At 51.6% G+C, this 20649-nt stretch overlaps 2 protein-coding genes across 4 annotated transcripts; one reads left to right on the forward strand and one right to left on the reverse strand.

Moving 5' to 3' along the window:
* The first annotated feature begins 39 nt into the window (after positions 1-39).
* Htra2 (HtrA serine peptidase 2) lies at positions 40-3272 on the forward strand. 2 transcript variants are annotated; one of them, XM_048416416.3, is made up of 8 exons: positions 44-574; positions 679-883; positions 973-1167; positions 1422-1454; positions 1656-1761; positions 1915-1984; positions 2732-2827; positions 2926-3272. In XM_048416416.3, the coding sequence occupies exons 1-8, from the start codon at positions 69-71 to the stop codon at positions 3089-3091; spliced, it is 1377 nt and encodes a 458-aa protein (XP_048272373.1). In that variant the 5' UTR covers positions 44-68; the 3' UTR covers positions 3092-3272. The 2 variants fall into 2 exon arrangements, with proteins under 2 accessions (XP_048272374.1, XP_048272373.1); XM_048416417.3 differs by lacking the exons at positions 2732-2827; positions 2926-3272 and adding an exon at positions 2206-2463 and having other exon boundaries at positions 40-574.
* Positions 3230-20420, reverse strand: Loxl3 (lysyl oxidase like 3). 2 transcript variants are annotated; one of them, XM_085690665.2, is made up of 16 exons: positions 20306-20420; positions 18835-19177; positions 16972-17135; positions 16011-16225; positions 9941-9985; positions 9260-9319; positions 6273-6492; positions 5764-5944; positions 5496-5650; positions 5133-5300; positions 4862-5024; positions 4441-4684; positions 4224-4339; positions 4014-4150; positions 3801-3912; positions 3230-3706 (listed from the first exon to the last, which is right to left on the reverse strand). In XM_085690665.2, exons 2-16 carry the CDS (start codon positions 19151-19153, stop codon positions 3633-3635), a joined length of 2373 nt encoding a protein of 790 aa, XP_085546791.2. In that variant the 5' UTR covers positions 19154-19177; positions 20306-20420; the 3' UTR covers positions 3230-3632. The 2 variants fall into 2 exon arrangements, with proteins under 2 accessions (XP_085546791.2, XP_048272371.2); XM_048416414.3 differs by lacking the exons at positions 9260-9319; positions 9941-9985.
* Between the last annotated feature and the right edge of the window lie 229 nt (positions 20421-20649).

Here is a 20649-nt window from a genome sequence, read left to right on the forward strand (position 1 = left end):
AAGTGGGCTAGCTAGGCTTTAGGGCACCGCCTAGTAGGACGGGCAAGGAGAGAGCCGAGGCGGAGCTGATGGCTGCGCTGAAGGCGGGGCGGGGTGCAGGCAGGATCCTTCGGGCATGGAGGGCTTTGGGGGGCATCTTCTGGGGGAAGGGTCCCCTGTTAACCCCTGACCTCCGGGTTCTGATGACGTCAGGAACTCCTGACCCTCAGGCCCGGATGACTTATGGGACCCCCAGTCTCCCGGCCCGGGTGCCTGTAGGGGTCCCTGCATCACGGGCACGTCTGATGCCTGGGACCCCGGATCTCTGGGCACGACTGACTGTGGGAACTCCAGACTCCGGTGCCCAGGAGGCCTACAGGAGCTCTGGAGCCCGTCGGCGCGAATGGCTGGCGGTGGCGGTGGGCGCAGGGGGAGCAATATTGCTGCTGTTGTGGGGCTGGGGGCGGGGCCTTCCCGCGGTGCTGGCTGCTGTTCCGGCTCCCCCACCCAAGTCTCCCCGGAGCCAGTACAATTTCATCGCAGATGTGGTGGAGAAGACAGCCCCTGCTGTGGTCTATATCGAAATCCTGGACCGGTAATGGTGAAGTTGACCGGGAGGTGTTGAAACCAACTGCCCTCAGGCAAGTGAGCAGAATAGGGTGGCAGCTGCAGTGTAATCGGTGCTTTCCCCCTTCCCAGGCACCCTTTCTCAGGCCGTGAAGTCCCCATCTCAAACGGTTCAGGATTCGTAGTGGCTTCCGATGGGCTCATCGTTACCAACGCCCACGTGGTGGCTGATCGGCGCCGAGTGCGAGTGAGGCTGCCTAGCGGAGACACTTATGAGGCCATGGTCACAGCTGTGGATCCTGTGGCAGACATTGCCACGTTGAGGATTCAAACCAAGGTGGGGATGGAGGAAGCCCGAGCAGATGGCAGCTGTTTACGTGCTCCCTTCTTAAACTGACCAGTTTGGGTGTACTCATTTCCCTTAAGGAGCCTCTTCCCACACTGCCCCTCGGCCGCTCTGCTGACGTCCGGCAAGGGGAGTTTGTCGTTGCCATGGGAAGTCCCTTTGCACTGCAGAACACGATCACATCTGGCATTGTCAGCTCTGCTCAGCGTCCAGCCAGGGATCTGGGACTTCCTCAAAACAACGTGGAATACATTCAGACTGATGCAGCTATTGATGTGCGTCCTGATAGGGGAGAAATGTGGAGCTAGGTTGGAGTTGGGGAAAATGGCAGTCTGGTGTGGGCACCAACTGACAGGTGGTGGCTTGTCCTATATCAGAGGTTGGGCTGCAAAATGCAGCCAGTCTAGGTCATGGGCTGGGAACAGAATTTGAAGAATTTCCCAACATGCTAGTTATGCCTACAGTCATAGAATTCCCAGAGGCATAGACTTCCAGATTTCTTTGATGTTTCTTTCATCTTATCCCACAGTTTGGAAATTCTGGAGGCCCCCTGGTTAACCTGGTGAGTGCCATGTTCTTCTAAAAGAATCCATACCCCAGGTCATTGTGGGGGAAGGGTGATTTTTTCTCTCATTTAAGGATTTTTGGTTAAGTTTCTGTAGTTTCTTGTTTATCTCTTGGTATCCAATCAGACCCCTGCCCCCAAATCCTTGCTGCTCTGCCATCTGTGTGGGCTAGGGGACAGAGGGCTGTGTCCCTGCAGGATGGGGAGGTGATTGGAGTGAACACCATGAAGGTGACAGCTGGAATCTCCTTTGCCATCCCTTCTGATCGCCTTAGGGAGTTTCTGCACCGCGGGGAAAAGAAAAGTGAGCCTTTCTTAGTAGGAGAGGGGCACCTTTAAAGTGGAGGATGGGATGCAGGGGAGGGGCGTTCACTGAAACTTGTTGGGGAGGGCTCTACTGGTAGGAGGGAGGGAAAGCAGGTGTAGCTGGGCGGGTTTATCTGTCCTCTTTTTACAGATTCCTGGTTTGGAATCAGTGGGTCCCAGCGCCGCTACATTGGAGTGATGATGCTGACTCTGACTCCCAGGTATACTGGGGGCCATGATGTGTAGGACCACGAGTGTGTCTGTGCTTTACAGCTGGACTCCGTTATGGGTCATGAGATGGGGGACTGTTGCAGCTGGACTCTATTTTCAGTTTTGCTTTCACGTCTGTCTTTATCTAAGATGAGCTGTTGTCTGCTGTCACAAGAGCTCTTCCCTCTCATCCTAACTTTTCCATCCTACTGCACCTTGTACCTTTCACCAGATTGACTGCATCGTGTTATTGCTTCGCTGCTGTGATTCATGGAGCTAGCATTGACGGACCATTTCCACTTATCTCTTCTTCAGAACCACTTTGATTTTCTGCTCCTATTTGTTTGTTTGGTTTTTGTTTTTCAAGATGGGGTTTCTCTGTGTTGCCTTAGCTGTCCTGAAACTTGCTCTGTAGACCAGGCTGGCCTCAAACTCAGAGATCTGCCTACTGTGCCTCCCTAATGCTGGGATTAAAGGCGTGTACTACCACTGCCTGGCTCATTTCTGTGTCTTAATACCTTCTTATTTCATATGATGGGTTAATAGGACCCATCCTTTTAGGCTCAGCTTAGGTTCTGCCCTTCCTAAAGGTGGAATTCCAGAATGACGCAAGTGCAGTTGGCTTAACCCTGCATGTCATTTGGAATCAACACACTTCCACGTGTATCCCACTTCCTAAACACTGGATAACGAAAAGTGACCTGCCGAGATGAGAGAGGGCCTGGGTGCAGCTAACAGGGCGGTCTGTACCCTTCCAGCATCCTGGCTGAGCTACAGCTCCGAGAGCCAAGCTTTCCTGATGTTCAGCACGGTGTCCTCATCCACAAAGTTATCCTGGGTTCCCCTGCACACAGGTGATGGAAGGCCTGCTCTGTGAGGTGGGGTGGAGTGGGGTGCGTGGACCCTTGAACTTAGCTGTCTACCCCTTCCTGTCCCTGTTCATCCTTTGCAGGGCTGGTCTGCGGCCCGGTGACGTGATCTTGGCCATTGGGGAGAAAATGGTACAAAATGCTGAAGATGTTTATGAGGCTGTTCGAACCCAATCACAGCTGGCAGTGCGGATCCGGCGGGGATCAGAAACACTGACCTTATATGTGACCCCTGAGGTCACAGAATGACTGGACTAGCAAGAGTATGAAACTCCTGCCCTGATTTCCTTCTTGCCTTCCTAGCCTAGGTTCTGAGTGCACCTGGGCCGAGGAGTCAATGGACCTATAGAGGGCAGGTTCCTCTAACCACCAGCACCAATCCTGGGCTCTGAAGAACACATTTTATATAAAATAAAATTATACCTAGCAACATGTTTCAGTCAAAAATGGGGGCTGGATCTTTTCCCCCACCAGAAGGCTGGAGGTAAAGTGGCACTCAGGAGAGCGTGAGAGCTGACCTTCCTGGCCTCCCTGTTCAAGGAGCGAGCTGCTGCCGTCCTGTATGGGCAGTTCTCTGTGGTGTGCTCTGTCTGTTGACTGAATCTCCATGCTTGGCCCAGTAGGGGAGGCACCAACTTTTGTTCACCAGTTCGTCATCCGCAGTGCACAGCTGGATGGGTGTAGCGGGCCTGCTGACATCAGGAGTTCTTGTGGGATGCTCCTGAGGTAATGGCAGCCTCAGACCCCTGCCATGGGGCCAGTGGTGGTTTGCTGAGAGGGCAGTGCCATTTCAGACGATCTGGTTGCTGGTCTGGCCAGGGTAGCGCTCAAACCTCCTGTTGGCCTCCTCACTGAAGGCATCCCCTGCAGAGCAGATGGGCACTGTGAGGGGCTCCCCGCAGAGTCACGCAGGGATGAAAGCTTTCCCCTAGCCCCATTCGCCCTTCCCGTCACCTACCAATGTGGCAGTTGTGTACCCAGATGCGATGCCCGTCGTATTTGCAGTTACACTTCATTGCGTTGTTGGTGAAGTCACTTTCTGCCACCTCAAAATTCGGGTTGATAACCACCTGTGAGTTAGAAAGAAGGCTGGTGTGACCCAGCTGCACTCCTCCGGTCCAAAGGTGTCTCCACCACCCACCCCAAACAGCAATATCTGAATGCCAGGCACCTGGAGAATGTAGTTTCCTGGTTTCACATCTGTGATGTCAATCCACTGACAGTCAATATCGTGCCTGTAGAGATCCCAGCATCCCACGGTGATGCCCTGCTCGCCAAAGTTGGCACACTCGTACCTCTTGGAGACATCTGAAGGGAGGGTTATATGTCAGTGAAGGGCAAGACTATGCTTGGGCTTAAGTCCACTCTGGCCCCAACTCACCCTCCTGGCACTCAGTGTCTTCTAGACAGAAACTAGCTTTGTGGCCCTCAGCCACCTTGGTGCCGTTGGGGGTCAGGATATCGTAATGAGTGAAGATGTCCATACTGTGGTAATGCCTGTGGGACAAGGGAACTTGTGATTCTTCCCCAGATTCCAGCAGGCTTGTCACATCCCCTGTAGCCTTGCCTGTCTCTCTGGCCCCCGTCTGCCCTCTCACCCATGGCACTCATGCCACACCCAAGAATGGCGCCCAGCCTTGGGCCTAAAGTCAGCTCTTCCTAGGTTGTGGATCTGGGAAGAGAATCGGAGTAGACGCCGGTGGCCGTAAGGCCAGTTGGCTGAGCGGGCGGAGCTGGCCAGGCAGTTCTCCTCAGCAGCGCAGTACAGCATGTGCAGTGGTCTGTCCTCAATGTAGGCAGTCTCCTGTACCAGTGCGGAATGCAACAGCAGGTCGGAAGCAGCTGCGTGGGGCAAAGAGTGATGAAGTTACCGCTAGCGGTATTCCAGCTCCTGTGGGACGCTGGGCTCTCATGGGGCCGCTGAGTGCCCCTCCCCTCCGGATCACAGCACATCTCCCTCCAAGGGAGGGCTGGTCCAGGCCTTACTTCTCTAGCGCACACTACCCACTCATCACTCACTCTCAGAACAGATGACCCCTGCAGTGAAGCGGGTTCCCGTCCTCTTGCAGGTGATGTGGGTGCTGTGATGGGCACATTGGCTCAGGGACAGCTCAGACCCCGTGCAGCGCACTCCGCTCATTACCACCTCAGTTACATTCCCCGAGTCCCAGTACCACGTCTCCTGGGGGGTGTAGGAAGGAGTTCGGGTGAGGCCATAGACTTCAGTTTCCAGGGCCAAAGCACAAACTTTGGTGACAAGAGCTTTGGTTTCCCATTTCTCCCCTCTTACCTGCAGCCCATGGTTGGCATAGCCCAGACCAAGTTGCCTGCAGGCCACCATGGCCTCCAGTGTTCCCCAGTCATCCCCACAGATGAGGCCCCAGCGAAGATGCCCAGGTGCCCCTATTTGCACCTCAACTCGCCCCTCATAACGGCTTCGGCCCCCACTCAGTCGGATCTGTAGAGGTACAGGAGAAGCTTTGGGGGTGACAGGCTACAGCAGGGAGCAGAGATAGAGAAAGGACTAACAAATGGCCAGGGCGTGTGGGAGCTGTGGGCTGTGCAGGCCTGGGATAGAGGGCTGGATGCAGACAGCCTGTGTTTCAGATGCTGGACCTGTGTAGAAAGACCCAAAGTGGAGTGCATGACTGACCTTAGTCTCCACTCCAGTGTAGGGGAGGTTGCATCGTACACCGGCATCCTGGCTGTGGGAACAGTCCTCAGCTGTGATGTTCTTGGAGGGACACTTCCAGAGGGAGGGCTCCTGGCCAGAGCACCGGACTTCACTCAAGTGGATAGCACCCATGCCTAGAGTCAGAAGTCAAGGCTGAGGAGGTTGTAACTAGACCTTCATTGCCCAGAGGACTCCATACCTTCCTGAGGAATGTACCCATGGTAGTGTGAACATCCGCTCCCCTCACCCTGCCCCATGCGGGCACCACTCAGGGCCTCCCGAGCAGTGCCGAAGCCCAGCTCTCGACACACCACGCTGGCTGCTGGCAGGTCCCACTTCCGGTCACAGACTGTTCCCCATGTGCCGGCCTTCAGGACTTCCACTCGGCCCTCTCCAGGGTGGGCACCACCCTTTAGACGCACACGGGCCTGTAGGAGATAGACACGTCCAAAGAAGTGATTAGCTACGTTGGTTTAGGGAGGGCTATGCAGCCCAGAGAGCTGAATGAGATTTTATATTTTTGGTTGTGAGCCTAGTCTTTAATGGCTGAGCCATCCCTCCAGGCCTGAATGAGATTTTAATGACAGTGGATGTCATCAGGTCTGTGGCACAGCTACCGGAAGGTCCCTTGTCTTCAAAGATCAGGGCTGTGCTTAGTGAGTAGAGGACAGGCTAGGGAGCTCCCATTGGGTAGGGAAAGGTCACATTGACTGTCTTGGGCTGGGGGTGTAGGTGAACATTCATTGTGTGACATACCTCCCCCTGAGGCTTCGTCTGCTGGTGCTTCTTCTGACCAGTCAAGGTGGCATAAAGAGGGCCCAGCACACAGCTCACCACTGCAGGGCTCCCCCCAGGGCATCTGGTGGTGTCATTGGCACGATAGAACTCCAGAGAACAAAGGGAGAGGTGGGCTTCTGTGCCCACACATGCTACCCCATGCAAACCAAAGGAGTGCTGCTGCCTCTGGGCCAGCATCCTGTGGGGAGGAGTGAGGTGCAGCAGGGTGAGGCCGAGCTCCTGCTTACCCGCCCCTCAGTCCTCTGCTGCCTCCCCTCCCTACCCCACCCCCAACTTCTCATGACCCCTTATCTCTCTTCCTCCCTCTCCGTGAATCCTTAGGAGAGACAGGATTGTTAGTGTGTAGAGAGATATTGTGTAGTCTAAAAGAACTTTGGCTACTCAGTCAGGGGATTTGAGGGACTTCTGCAGCAGAACCCTAGGGGAAGGGTGGCCAGGTTTGATAGCAACCTTGTTCTTTTTTTTTTTTTTTTTTTTTTTTTTTTTTTGAGAGAGGGCTTCTCTGTATAGCCCTGAGTGTCCTGTAACTAGCTCTGTAGATCAGGCTGGCCTCGAACTCACAGAGATCCGCCTGCCTCTGTCTTCCAAGTGCTGGGATTAGTGTGTACTACCACCACCGGGCTGTAGTCTTGTTCTTAATGACCCAAAGGGAGGCTGAGGCCAACGAGGCCACGCAAATCGAATGGGAAGCCAGACGAGATGGCTCAGAAGGAGTGGCTGACACAAAACCGGCCTGAATAGCCAGTGTGTGTGGGCCTTTCTGTCATGCTGTGACTGAACAAGCCAAATGACAATGAGCCAGGATGCTGAGGACTGAGGAAGTCTGCCTCTGGCTTCTCAGAGGTCAGAGGGCTTCCAGGTTAGAAGCCCTGTTATAATATGACAGGCAGCTATGGCAAGAATAGACTAGAAGACAGCAGTATGAAAGACTAGCGGTGACCCTCTCTGGAACAAAGACGAATGCAAGACAGACTAAAGTTGGAGGGACTGCATGACCAAAGAGGGAAGGTGGCTGCGGACACCCCAGTGGCAAACATGACCCAAGACCTGCGTTGAGCTGCGGATGTCTGTAATGAGGTAGTTCATGCTTGTGCAATTTCAACTGAGCATTGTTGCACAGCCATTTGAGCAGGAAAACAGGACACAATTAGAGATGCTAACACTCAGAAACACCGTAGGGATGTCTGAGAGAAGAGGGGGTCTTGTAGATACCAACAGAACGGGAACTTCAGCTAGGTGACTGGGGAGAAGACTCTCTTCCCAGAAAGGCTGAACAGGGCTCAGGGAGGAAGGAAAGGCAGCAGCCTGGTGTTGGTGGACTGGGCCCATGAGGATGATTTGTTGTGAATTATTGCAGTCAGGCGCCCTATCCCTGACACTAGAGAAAACAGGGAATTTGACAATTTAAAGCCATTGGCTAGGAAGACAAGAGGAAAAGATATTTGTAAACAAAACAGGCAAAGGGCCGGGCAGTGGTGGCACATGCCTTTGATCCCAGTACTTAGGAGGCACAGCCAGAAGGATCTCTGAGTTTGAGGCCACCCTGGTCTACAAAGGGGCTTCCAGAACAGCCAGGGATACACAGAGAAACCATGTCTCAGAAAACAAGCAAGCAAACAAACAAAAACCACACACACAAAACAGGCAAAGGAAGCTGGACACTTTACAGAGTACCTTTGGAAGCCCAGGATAAATGGGTCCTGAAAATCAAAACGATCAGGTACTGTCAGTGTCCTGCTTGGCTGAAATCAGAGGAACAGACATCTAACTTCTACACTCTTGCTCACTCACTTCCTATAACCCATACAAAAATGGTTATAAAGTGCACGCTTTAATATGGGGGTCAGGAAGGACAGTTATGGTGGGCAAAGATGACTCAAGCCAAAGAGGGTTGCAAGAACTTACACTCATCAAATCCTGAACTCGTTGATAGCTACCAGGGACAGAAGCCCATGGGTGAGGCATACCATTGTGTGTCGGGGGGGGGGGGGGTGGGTAAACCGGGGAACACTCGAGATTGCTGAGGAGGGGACAATGGAAAGGATGCCTTCACTGGTCCTTAGTCACAAGTTATCAGGGAGATTTTAGTGATGCTGTCTGCCTTTTAGAGACGAGTTGAATGGGTTGGAAGTCTCCTACTCCCTTGAATTCTGAGGGAGCCCAGGAAGAAAATATGGGACTGGATGCCTAACTATTAGCAGGCAGCCAGGCGGGAGTCGTGATTCTTAAGCACTCCCCAGAGAGGTTCCATACGCCACCCTCCACACCAGGTAAACTTAAAATATTATGTGTAAATGCATGTGGGTTTGTGCACGTGACTGTAGGTGCCCGAGGAAGTGAGAGGAGGGCAGCAGCACCAGATCCTCTGGCGCTGAAGGTAAAGGCGTTTACGGGTTGCCCAATGTGGGTATCAGGAATTGAATTCAGATTCCCTGGAAGAGCAGTGTGAGCTCTTAACCATTGAGCCATCTCTCCAGCCCCTGGTAATATTTACTTTAAAAAAAAAATGGAAATAAGAAGCAGTCATCGAATAAAGCAGGACTAGAAGACTGATCTCTCGGTCACACTGTGATCTTATGGGGAGAGCCCGGCATGGCACAGAGTGCCAGATTCTACTGGAACTCACAGGAGGAAGAAAAGTACACAAGGCAAGAACCAAAAGCCTTATGACTAACAATCCCCAGAGACTCGCATTACAGTGCCTTACTTCACATTTCTAGAAGGATCTGGAAGGTGACTGTCACCGCTGCCACTCCGCCTCTCAACAGTTCCATAGTCCAACAGGCCTGTCTAGGACCCTTCCCTGCCTAGACAGCCTGCCCACTGCCCACCCTGCCTTTTCCCTGGTTACAGCCCTGCCCCTGCCCACCCTGCCTTTTCCCTGGTTACAGCCCTGCCCCTGCCCGCCCTGCTTTTTCTCTGCTTCCAACCCCAAACTCATTTACCTCTTGCTTGGGCCCCTGCCCACCCGGGGCTTGTGTTTGACTTTAAACTTGTTGCTTGCTCTGCAAAAAGGACAAAGATGTTGATAGAGGCGGTGCTTGAGGTTGTGGTCCAGGAAAAGTGAAGCGTTCTGTGTCTAGAGGGACCCTCTGTCCACAGGACGGGGAAGGGTAACTGGCTTCCCTGCGTATTGAGATGGCTGTTGCCACCGGAGGGCATACACTTAGCAACTCCCAGTGCTCACTGGAATCGGTGCCACCGAAGGCAAATCCAGTTATGGAAATCCAGGTGAGGGAGTGGTGGGGAGGTCAGCTGAAGGTCAAGGGAGGATAGAGTGGAAATGGTTTTGAACCAAGGGAGTAGAGCTGGGAGTTGGGGTGGGTGGGGAGGAGAAGGAGAAGAATGCAGGGGCTGAGGCTGCAATGGAAGCTTTTTGGGAGAAAGTGAAAGACACAGTATCTCCTCAGCTGTTCCCACATATCTCCCTAAGATTAAAGCTTCCTAAGATCAAAGCTCACCCACTCCCATGTTTGCCTTCCTCCCTCCCCTGGGAGTAACCACTAACCAGCTACATCCCTAATCCCTAGGTTGGGTTCTAGGATGGATATGGATAAGTTTCCATCCATCCACCTCCTGAAGCCCCAGGGGGCTGGCAGGAGGTCCCGGGGCTCTTGCCCCTTTACCTTCCAAGGGGCTTGGGGCGTCGGGCTGCTCGCTTCCTCAACTTTCTGTGAGGGTAAGACAAGATCAAGTCAGGATTGGTGCAGAACCAAGTGGAAAAGGCCCATGCAGCCAGAACCAGGGGCAAGATTCCTTTCCTAGTAGAGAGCTTCCGAAAGTAGCGTGATGTCATCAGCTACTGCCAAGGCCCTACTGGCTGTCCCAGCACATGAACCGGGGGAGGGTGGGGGAGTGAGCCTCAGTGAAAGCCATGGACTCAGAGCAGTGTCCTAGTACCAAGACTGTTAGAAACTGGGTCAAGACAAATGAGCTGGGCTGGGTGGTGGTGGCACACACCTTTAACCCCAGCACTCGAGAAGTAGAGGCAGGCCTAACTCTGTGCGTTTGAGGTCTACCTGGTCTACAAACTGAGTTCCAGGATAGCCAGAGTTGTTACATAGACAAGCCCTGAAAAAAAAAAAAAGATGAAGAACGAGGGCTTCTGGGTCTGTAGGTGGGTGGGAAACTCTAGGGGAGTCCAGAGGATGGGTGTTGCCAAATATTTGTTTACACTGTGTGAAGATGTGTCGTTGTGATTGGTTTAATAGAGAGCTGAATGGCCAATAGCTAGGCAGGAGAGAATAGGCGGAACTTCCTGGCAGAGAGAGGAACTCTGGACGAATCTAGGTGTGCATGAGATGCCAGGGAGACATTAAAGTTGGACATACAGTACAGAGGAGAGGTAACTAAGCTACATGGCAGAACATAGATTAAGAAACAGGTTAATTTCAGTTATAAAAGCTAGCTGGGAAAAAGCTCAAGCTAGGGAAAACCTTTCATAGCTTGGGTCAGGCCTAGGGAAGCTAAGTGCACTTTTACTCCTGCCCCCCCCCCCTCTCTCTGTGTGTGTGTGTGATTCCTGATTCTTGGATGGTCTCTCCCAGGAAGGTCCGGGCACTGTCTAGACCTGAGACTGCTGGAGCATGGATGAAGAACCACCTATCTGAAGATGTTAGCTTGGTTTGTGAGTCTTCTTCCTGCCCAGGTTCCAATCCCATAAGCCTTATCACTCACAAGCTGAGCTCATCTCCCAAAGGTGCTTGCAGGGAAGTCAATCTTTTAAATTGGCCTCAAAAATTGACTTCCTTCCTTCTCCAGGTTTCCTAAACTCAGTTTCTCCTTACTATCTTTTTAATTTCAAAGACTTTAATTATAGCCACTCTTTGTCCTGCCCAATACTATGGCTTTGTTTTGGTGGGGGGTGGGGGTGTGCAGTGAGGTGGGGTACAGGGTTGAGGTAGGGTCTTGATGTAAGTCCTGCCTGGTCTATAACTTGAGCCAGTGTTGATTTTCCTGCTTCTGTGTCGCACACCAGGGTTACAGGATGGAGCATGGCCTGGTAAGCGCAGTCCTCATCTGGTTTTGAAGAGGTTCATGGCTCCCCATTGTCACCTTGGTTAGCTTTTCTTTCTCCATATTCCTGCCCTGTCATTTCTCTTGAGTACTCACATATTCTGGTGTAGCATACCTTGTGAAGGTGCATTAGGATTTCATATGTGCATTTTTATTGGCTTGCTTTTCTTCCCCTGAGCACTGTCCAGGCTGGCCTTGAACTTGGAATCCTCTTGCCTGAGTCTCCCAAGTTCTGATTACAAATACGAGATATCATCCGGCATGACATAATCCTCTTGCCCGAGTTTCCCAAGTACTATGATTACAAACACGTGCTATCATTAGGCATGACTTTTTAAATTTTTTTGTGAGTTTGCGTTTATGCATGTGGGTATTTTGCCTGCATGTATGTCTGTGTACCATGTGTGTGCCTGATGCACTCAGAGATCAGAAGAGGGCATCAGAGTTCCAGAACTGGAGTTGCAGATGGCAGTGAACCATGATGTAGGTGCTGGGACTTGAACCTTGTGTGGTCTTGGAAAAGCAGCAGGTACTCTTAACTGCTGAGCAATCTCTCCAGTCCTTGTATTTTTTGAGATAGATCTCACTATGTAGCTGAGGCAGGCCTCAAATTTAAATGTAGCCAAGGATGACTTTGAAGGCCCATGCTACATACCCAGCTTTTAATTGTTTTAAAAGGCATTTGTGGGGCTGGAGAGATGGCTCAGTGGTTAAGAGCATTGCCTGCTCTTCCAAAGGTCTGTATTATGTATACAGAATATTGTATACACAATAATAAATAAATATTTTAAAAAAGGCATTTGTTTCATTAAAGTAATTATTTAAAAGTTAAATAATTTACTTATGTGTGTGTGTGTGTGTGTGTGCAGGCATCCATGGAAACCAGAAGATATTGGATTTCCTGAAGCTAGAGTTATAAGTGTGAAAGCTGGGAATTAGCTCAAGTCCTCTGAAAGAACAGCAAGCACTTTTGACCACTGAGTCATCTCTCCAGCCCTGTGATTAGTTTATTATGAAAACCCATCTGAAAAAATAGAGCCACAGCCTGATCATGTAATCTCACAGACCTCTTCATTAAAACACCCTTTTCCCTCTCTTTTGGAGACAGGGTCTCCCAAGTTGGCCTAGAATTCCAGATCGTTCTGCCTTAGGCTCCAGGCTGCTGGGCGTGTGGGTGAATACCACCATTCATAGCTTCAGCAAACACTCTACTGTCACGTGATATGGTGGCGCCTTTAATCCCAGCACTTGGGAGGCGAAGGCAGGTGGACCTCTGTGAGTTGAGGTCACCCTGGTCTACTCAGTGAGTTCCAGGACAGTTAGGGCTATGTAGATACCCTATGCCTCCCCCAAACAAAATAACACGACAACCAACCTCGTTACTGTCTCTTCCCCATTGCCTTTAGTAGGACGGTCCAGCAGACTTGCAGACCCGTGGTCTGGTGCCTGACCCCCTCCCTCATCACTTCTCATCTTCCTACACTCCACACCTCGCACGGAGGTCAGTAAGCGTGTGCCATGGCGACGTGAACGAGAAGGTGACCTCTTAAACCAGGCATAATGAGCAAAGCCTGTATTCCCAGGACTCAAACCTGAGGCAGAGGCTTGCCAGTTCAACTGCTGCATAGGGAGGCTGTCTTTTATAAAGAAGTGCCTTCTCACACAACAGGGAAGCTCTGAGAGCCTCGGTTTCATTGCCTGCACAAGAGCAGCAAAGAATTCTGATAGCTAGACATTTGTTCTTTCTTTGAAAATTCCATAGCTTTCACATATTCTACAACACCAAAACAAGTCTGAAAATTATCAGTACAAAACTGGGCATAGTGGTGCATACCTGCAATTTAATTAAAAAAAGAAACATTTGCCGGGCAGTGGTGGCACACACCTTTAATCCCAGCACTCGGGAGGCAGAGGCAGGTGGATCTTTGTGAGTTCAAGGCCAGCCTGGTCTACAAGAGTTAGTTCCAGGACAGACACCAAAGCTACAGAGAAACCCCATCCCGAAATACCAAAAAAAAAAAAAAAAACCCAAAAAAACAAAAAAAACCCACCTGAAGTTGATATTTTGATATTTTGTCCACACACACACACACACACACACACAGGCACACACGTGCCATGAACACACACACACACATAATAATAATAAATAACATAAAATAAAACAATCCAAAGTAATGATTAGAAATGTGTTAAATGCCATACATTAGCTGGGCATGGAGATATACATAACCCCAGTACTTGGGAGGTGGGGGCAGAAGGATCAGGAGCTCAAGCCAGGGATACATGAGATGTGATCTCAAACAAAAACAAAAATAAAACAAAAGCACCTCTGGGAACAGAACTGGTGAGATGGCTTAGCATATAAAGGAGCTTGAGTCTAGACTGCTGATCTGAGTTCAGTCCCTGGGACCACATGGGAGGGAGCCTCGTCTGGCACACCACCCTCTGGCATCCATCTCTTCACAGTGGCACTCAAATTAAGTGAAGAGGTAATAAAAATTAAAAAACAGCAAAACAAAACCTCAACTCAAACCCCTCCAATAGTCTGTACCTCACAGAGTGAAGCCAATGTCTCCAAGTGGCCCTTCTTGATCTAGCTCACCAATCCTCCCCTACCACCTCCTGTATCACCTACCACGTTTTCCCTCGCCACTCAGCGCCAGCCACACTGACAGGAAGAGAAGAATGCCTTCTCGCCATTCCCGTTCTCCTAACTCTTCATCCTCTCCCACACATCTGGATAGCCGCGCCCTCACCGCTCCCACTTCCTTACCCCTTACTCTCTGCACACTACCGAGACAGGCAAACCTAGGGATAGCTTAGCAAACTGGGACTCAATTGCCTTGAGATATACATACAGACCCCACTTCTCAACAGACTACATAGCACCCTGAAACCCCTGCCTGCATCTTGCCGCATGCACACCCATCTCTGAACAAAGCAATTAGGTCACTCTGGCATAAGGCTGACCTAGCAACCCTTAGTAACTCCCTTTTTGGTACAAATACATCCTGGAACATATTCAGGAACTAGGGAAGTGAACCTATCCAGCCTAGGCAGGCAAACTGTATTCTCTGAGTATACTTTCATGGGAAAGCTACAGTTTACCATTGTATGCCTATGCATGATTGGGTATGCATACGATTAAAATCAGATGCATCATGGGAAAAGATATGAGCAGTATACAAAGGCTTATATAACCCAAGCCTGTCAATCAAAATAGGAAATCGCCCATGGTTCATCCTTTAACAACCAACTCTTCTCCAGACCCCAAAAGGAAGTCCTGGGCCGTGACCAGGCGTCCTGGAGCGCTCTGGCTCAGGCGTCCTGGAGCGCTCTGGCTCAGGTGTCCTGGAGCGCTCTGGCTCAGGCGTCCTGGAGCGCTCTGGCTCAGGCGTCCTGGAGCGCTCTGGCTCAGGCGTCCTGGAGCGCTCTGGCTCAGGCGTCCTGGAGCGCTCTGGCTCAGGCGTCCTGGAGCGCTCTGGCTCAGGTGTCCTGGAGCGCTCTGGCTCAGGTGTCCTGGAGCGCTCTGGCGCAGGCGTCCTGGAGCGCTCTAGCTCAGATGACAACCAGGGCACAGCATGAAGCTTTTGTAAAATGGTGTCAGTCCGCAGACAGTTCAACTGTATTCCTTTGGGCCCAAAGAACTTTCAAATGTGTTTGGGCACCACGACAAAGACTTTGGATAAAAAAGAAAGACACCATTTTCTTCCTCTACAGACAAATGCTATTTGAGAGGAAGCTGCTAAACAGAAAGTTTGGGAGCACCTCAGGAACACACGGTACTCCTTAGCGATCTAAAATCATTGAAATAATAAAATCGCACTCAAGCAGCTCTGAGAGCTCTCTATGGAGGATCTCTGAATTTGGAGGCTGGAGTCTGCGAGCACCATTAGCTGGAGTTTAGAAAGACTACAGAAATCCCCCATAATTTCATTATAGACAAGAGAACAAAATCTAGGTTACGTGTTCTGCCCAGGGTATATTCAGGTTCAAAAGGCACCTTTATCGGTATTAGAGATAAGACCTGAAACGGTTTCCTGTCTCAATATGAGGCAAATGCCAACTTTCTTCAAAGACTGGCACTTCTACAGCACACTTCCCCATTGGATCACATCTTACACCGTGTGCTCAATAGAAAGTCACCGGGCCGGCAGGGAGCAGCCTGGCAGCAAGTGAACTAAGTAAGAGCTGAAGAAGGCGAGCATTTTGGGCCTGCAACTCCCCAATGTCTGCCAGGCTAGCAGGGGCTGTTTATCCAAACTATCAAATGAGATGCTTCAGGAAGGAAGCCGCCTTTTGCACAGAACTGTTCACTAGGGTGGGTGACTCCGTGCTGGCCAAAAGCAGTTCCTGAGGCCCCAGGCTCAGCCTGGAGAAGACACCCGCAGGCACCGCCTGTAACAGGCGGCCGCACCCTCTGTGAACTCTGAACTTGTGAGACTCCAAGGCCCAGGCTTGAGAAATCTGCCTGACGACCGATGACGTCACCCCGACGCCCTCTCATCCTGCCACTCGCTTATCTGCCTGTTTCCTATCCGGGTAGGAGAGCCTTCGAGGTCGATTTCCCCGTTGCCTTGTGGCACAGCAGACTCCCGGGTTCCCTCTCTTAGACCTGGCCTTCCCCCCATACCCATCATCCTCGCCAAAGTTTGCAAACACCCCTGAGCCCCACACCTGTAGAAGGCAATGTTGACTCTCTTTGCTCCGGGGAAGCCCAGCATACCGCAGACCACGTGGCTGTTGTGAGCACTCCAGCCCTTATCACACACTTGTGACCATCCTTCAGGAAGCTTGACTTCGACCAGGCCCTCGGTCACAGGCAGGGGTCGCCTGCCCCAGTCCACAGCTGGTCGGAGTCGCACCTCCTCCACTTGCAGGAGATGCTCTACCTGAGACGGGACCAGAGGCAGGGACAGAATAAATACATAGATAAATAAAAGAATAAAAATCCCAGTAGCAACGCCGTGCCACCCTGAAGGAGCCCCGGTTGTGTCTACTGTAAAACCTGACGGTGGGACCACCGAGACAAGACTAAGGGAGAAGCCAGGCCAACTGTCTGTCTGGGGGATGTGCCCCAGACGGCAGTGTGTGACAGTGGCAGAATGTGCCATGCCCCAGAGATAATAACAGGGCCCGAAGGCTCTTAGAAAGGAAAGCTATAATAAGTTTGCTTGAAGGAGGAGGCAAGCTTCACAGGAAGTGTCTTAGGACGAGGAGAAAGTAAGAAAGACACTGAAGGAGAGCAGCAAGGTTGCAGGGAGGGACGGGTGACCAGGAATGAAACTGGAGAAGCTCCTACCAGCTTTAGTAATTCCCAAGACCCCACGGCAGCTCACAACCACCTGTAATCCAGTTCCATAGGATCCAGTGGCCTTTTCTAGCCTCTGCCTGCACTAGGCAGACACCGGGTGCACAGACATACATGACCGCAAAGCACTCATACGCAGTTTTTAAAACTGGATTTTGCAGGACAGCAGCATCTCATTTGCCCATACACTCCAAGTTTCCCAGAAATTGACATTATCCCGTAAAGGTTTATGGGATCTCTTTATATCTCTTCTAACCACATATGGCCATCCCACAGCTTTGTGTGTATGTGTGTGTGTGTGTGCGTGCGTGTGAGCGCACTGCAGACCTCGATGACGTTGGAGTCTGAGAAGCCAGGAAGGCGCTGGTCCTTGCAGATGACCCCAGCATCCTCGTCGTGGGTACAGTCACTGTTTCCCCAGCCCCGGGAGGCACATTCTGTCACGCTCCCCTCAGTCCCACGGCAGTTCAGATTGTCCAGCCAGATCCGGCCTGTGGAAAGGAAGATGAGCAGACAGAGAAATGCTTGAGGAAGAAGGGTGAAGGGGTAATGGGGCTGGAGAGGAAGCTGGTGGCTTCACGTGACCTCGAGGATAATCCTGCCCCCTCCCTTTTTTATGAGAAGGGACAGGGGACTCTGGAGGGGAAGAGGAAAGAGGGTATAAGGTTGATACAAGGTTGGTGGTGATCTGGGACACTGAAAAATTGATGAATTAAAACAATACCAACAACCAACCAAGAATCAATATTTGAATTCTCATCAATAAGGATTCATTCAATAATAGCTATAATTAAGTACCTATTATTGCCAAATGCCCTGCCATAGTATGTACACACTTAATCATTGAACTGGAGCTGACAGATGACTACTTTATGTAAACAGACGGGGGCTCCAAATATGACATAACTTACCTAAGAGTCTGACTTCTCACTGAGACTTGGGAATCCTAGATTCTTTTACTTCACTCTGGTGTTCTTCCCTGTGGCATTTTTTTTTTTGTATGCCTACGTTGCCTGCTGCCACAGAAGCCCTATTTTTACTTTCCAGATCATCTTGAGTATCGCTGATCACTCAGTACTGGGAGGGACCTTCTCAAAGGTATGCATCATAGCGGTGTTCAGGGTGCCTCACCTAGCCGAACAAAGCTCACCGTTCTGCCTCACAAGGCCACATAATCGCCAGAAAGTCCTTGTGACTCTTTGCAACTTTCCCCAACCAGGTCTGCTTCAGTCCTTCGATGCCACCCAGAAAACCCTTCAGCCACGGCCGGCCTTCCCGAACTTGAACATGTAATTGCTAACTGAGGCTTGTTTGTTTGTTTCTGGGCCAGACTTTTTTTTTTTTTTTTTTTGCTATTCCTCCTGAAACGTGGCTTCTGAGAGTGGTTTCACCGTTCTCTCTCCCATCTCTGTCTCCCCTTTCCTCCCTCTTTCTCTTTAGAGGACTGAGCAGGGCAAACACTCTACCTCTGAGCTACACCCGCCCAGCAGTTCCACTTTCTACTGTCCCTCTCCAGGTGTGCCATCTCCAAGGGGCACTCAATCTCGGAAGGGGTGGAGCCAGCGGGCACAGGGGCATCAACGCAACAGCAGGTTGCTTGTATATCTGCCGATCAGTCCTACTGTGGGTCCTTCTGGTCTGAGCACTTCCAGCCTCAGAGGATTGTGTCCCAACCCTCACACTCAGGCTTGTGCCATGAGTTCCAGCCTCAGAGGATTGTGTCCCAACCCTCACACTCATACTTGTGCCATGGGTCCCAGCTTGTTTGTTTTAGCTCTAGCTTGGATCCTGATTTTGCCAGCTGTAGTATATGACCCCTTCTAGCCATGGGACATGCAGACACCATTCACCAGCTCTCACATTCTCATCAAATTAGCTGCATTTGGACCATTCAGGGGTCACCTGCACTGGGCCATCTGTGTGCATGGCTCTGCAGAAGCTTTGCAGAAGAGAACTTATCAATGTCCCCCTCTTTGTGCACATAGAGCATTGGAGGCTCCTGGAAAGCCTGGGCTAACTCCAGGGCATATGGCCCGGAAATCACTGTTAGATGGTTTATTATCCATGGGTCTACTTAATTCTATCCACTCTTGATGTACCACGTCCCTATGGCTGTGCCATCATGGTGTTCTTCTTTCTGTACTTGAACTGCGTTAGGTTATGTCTGAGCTAGCCCGAGGCATCACTCACCTGTTCCTGGGCCATATTTGGCACTATGAGTCCAACCCGTGGCTTCTGTGAAGCCCAGCTCCCGGCAGAGGACATGGGCAGCCTGCAGTGTGAAGTCATCATCGCAGATGGTGCCCCATTCACCGGCACGATGTATTTCCACACGGCCCTCATAGGGCTTTCTAGGAAAGCCAGCCAGTCGGAACCTCAGCCCCTGGCTTCCTGCCTTCTTCTCTGGGTCAGTGGAAGGGGATGGAGACCCCACACTGGAGCCACACAGCAAGGGCAGCAGCAGCAGCAGTCCCCAGGGGCAGCAATACCACACACTGACAGGTCTCATGGCAGGCAAGGCCCGAGTGGGGCACTAAGGGACAAAGAGAGAGAGACGCTAAATGAGGGTCGGGAACAAAACAGGCACAGTCTTAGAAACCTAGTTATGGAGTGGGGCGGGGGAGGCTCGCCTTTCCCTTTGCAGATAACCAAACTGTTATAAGTTGTTCTGCCCCACAGTGTCTCCCTAGTTTGGCATCATCATCATCATCAACATTCCCTTCATCTCCATTTACTCCATTCACGGGCTGGGTGTGGGGTTACGGGCCAAGTGTGAGGACGGGAAGAGACACCCAGAGAGGGTGATCCAGGCGGACAGGATGTGAGAGGAAGGAGGGAGACTGTGGGAATGGAGGGAAAAAACAGAAGGACACAGACTGGGTGACAGACACATTGAGTATAGATAGACATGACACAAACCCAAACACATAGTATGGGAGGGGGTGACACAGAAGGCACAAGCCACGAGGAGGCGAGGGAATAAAGGCCACAGTGCAGGCATGGGAGAAATGACAGGAGGAGCCATGCAGCAGCAGGCTCAGACAGCAGTACAGTCGAGGAGAGCCTGGGAGAACAGCCGCCGGGATCTCAGAACTATGAATGAGAGGACTATGAACAGTTTTCTGTGGAAGCAGATGCCCAGGCAGGACAGGCTGAGGCTAAACAGAGGAGGAGGATCTTCAGCCACCCTCCCTAGCACATGGACTCACAAATATCCTGCAGGGTCGGGGGCTCCCGGAAAGCTAGGTTCAAGCCGGGCAGGGTTTGTCCAAGCTTCCTATAACACTACTGTTTCTGTCACCGGGCAACCACAAGCTAGGGCTGGCTCCTTAGTTCAGGCCTTCTCTATCCAAGGCTGAAAACAGCCCTCCACAGCAAGGGGGCCCCCAGAACGGCTTCCCCTAACTCAGACAAGACAGCTTTGTTTGGGGGGCATTTGGCTTGGCAGCCCTGGCTTAGGGCCTCCTAACTACACCCTGAAGCCTCCATCCCCAAGATCTGCTCAGCTCACCACTCTTGCGATTCGCTCCTTTAGCAATAAGAAAACTGTCAGTTGGTCGGCTTTCCCCGACTGATTCCATCCCAAATCAATTTCCCCCCTGGTCCACCGTCCTCTCCATCCCCAACTCCTCTTCCTCCTGGCCTGCAGTGACTCCCCTACCTTCTTCGCCTAGGCAGAGCTCCAGGGGCTGGGAGCAGAGTGCTGGTCCTGGAGATTAGTTTTAGGACTTCCCAAAAAAAATTGTTCGGCCAGGGGAGACTGGACCCCCCCTTCCTCCCCCCTCTTCGTTGATCCCTCCCACATCCCCTAGAGCCCTCCCACATTCCGCTTTCTCCCTCCATTCCAGCCAGGCCAGTTCCCTCCTCTAGATCTTCCCCTCCCCCGTGGAACTGGCTGCAGCCGTCCCCCTACCCACCACCCCTCTCCCGACTCAATGAAGCTTTCTCCCCCCGCCCCCCCCCCCCGAGGTTGGAGATCCGGCAGACGCGGTCAGGGTGCTGGAC

Source organism: Myodes glareolus, chromosome 6 (assembly GCF_982192425.1).
Source record: "Myodes glareolus chromosome 6, mMyoGla1.1, whole genome shotgun sequence".
Classification (NCBI taxonomy): Eukaryota; Metazoa; Chordata; class Mammalia; order Rodentia; family Cricetidae; genus Myodes; species Myodes glareolus.

Excerpts from the sequence above, each read along its gene's own strand:
- Loxl3 (XM_085690665.2), bottom strand. The coding sequence starts at position 19,153 with ATGAGACCTGTCAGTGTGTGGTATTGCTGCCCCTGGGGACTGCTGCTG. Across the intron at positions 3,913-4,013 it reads CAGGAAACTACATTCTCCAG|GTGGTTATCAACCCGAATTT; the intron begins GTGCCTGGCATT and ends TCTAACTCACAG. Across the intron at positions 3,707-3,800 it reads GGTACACAACTGCCACATTG|GGGATGCCTTCAGTGAGGAG; the intron begins GTAGGTGACGGG and ends TCTGCTCTGCAG.
- Htra2 (XM_048416416.3), top strand. The coding sequence starts at position 69 with ATGGCTGCGCTGAAGGCGGGGCGGGGTGCAGGCAGGATCCTTCGGGCA. Across the intron at positions 575-678 it reads TATATCGAAATCCTGGACCG|GCACCCTTTCTCAGGCCGTG; the intron begins GTAATGGTGAAG and ends CCCCCTTCCCAG. Across the intron at positions 884-972 it reads CGTTGAGGATTCAAACCAAG|GAGCCTCTTCCCACACTGCC; the intron begins GTGGGGATGGAG and ends ATTTCCCTTAAG.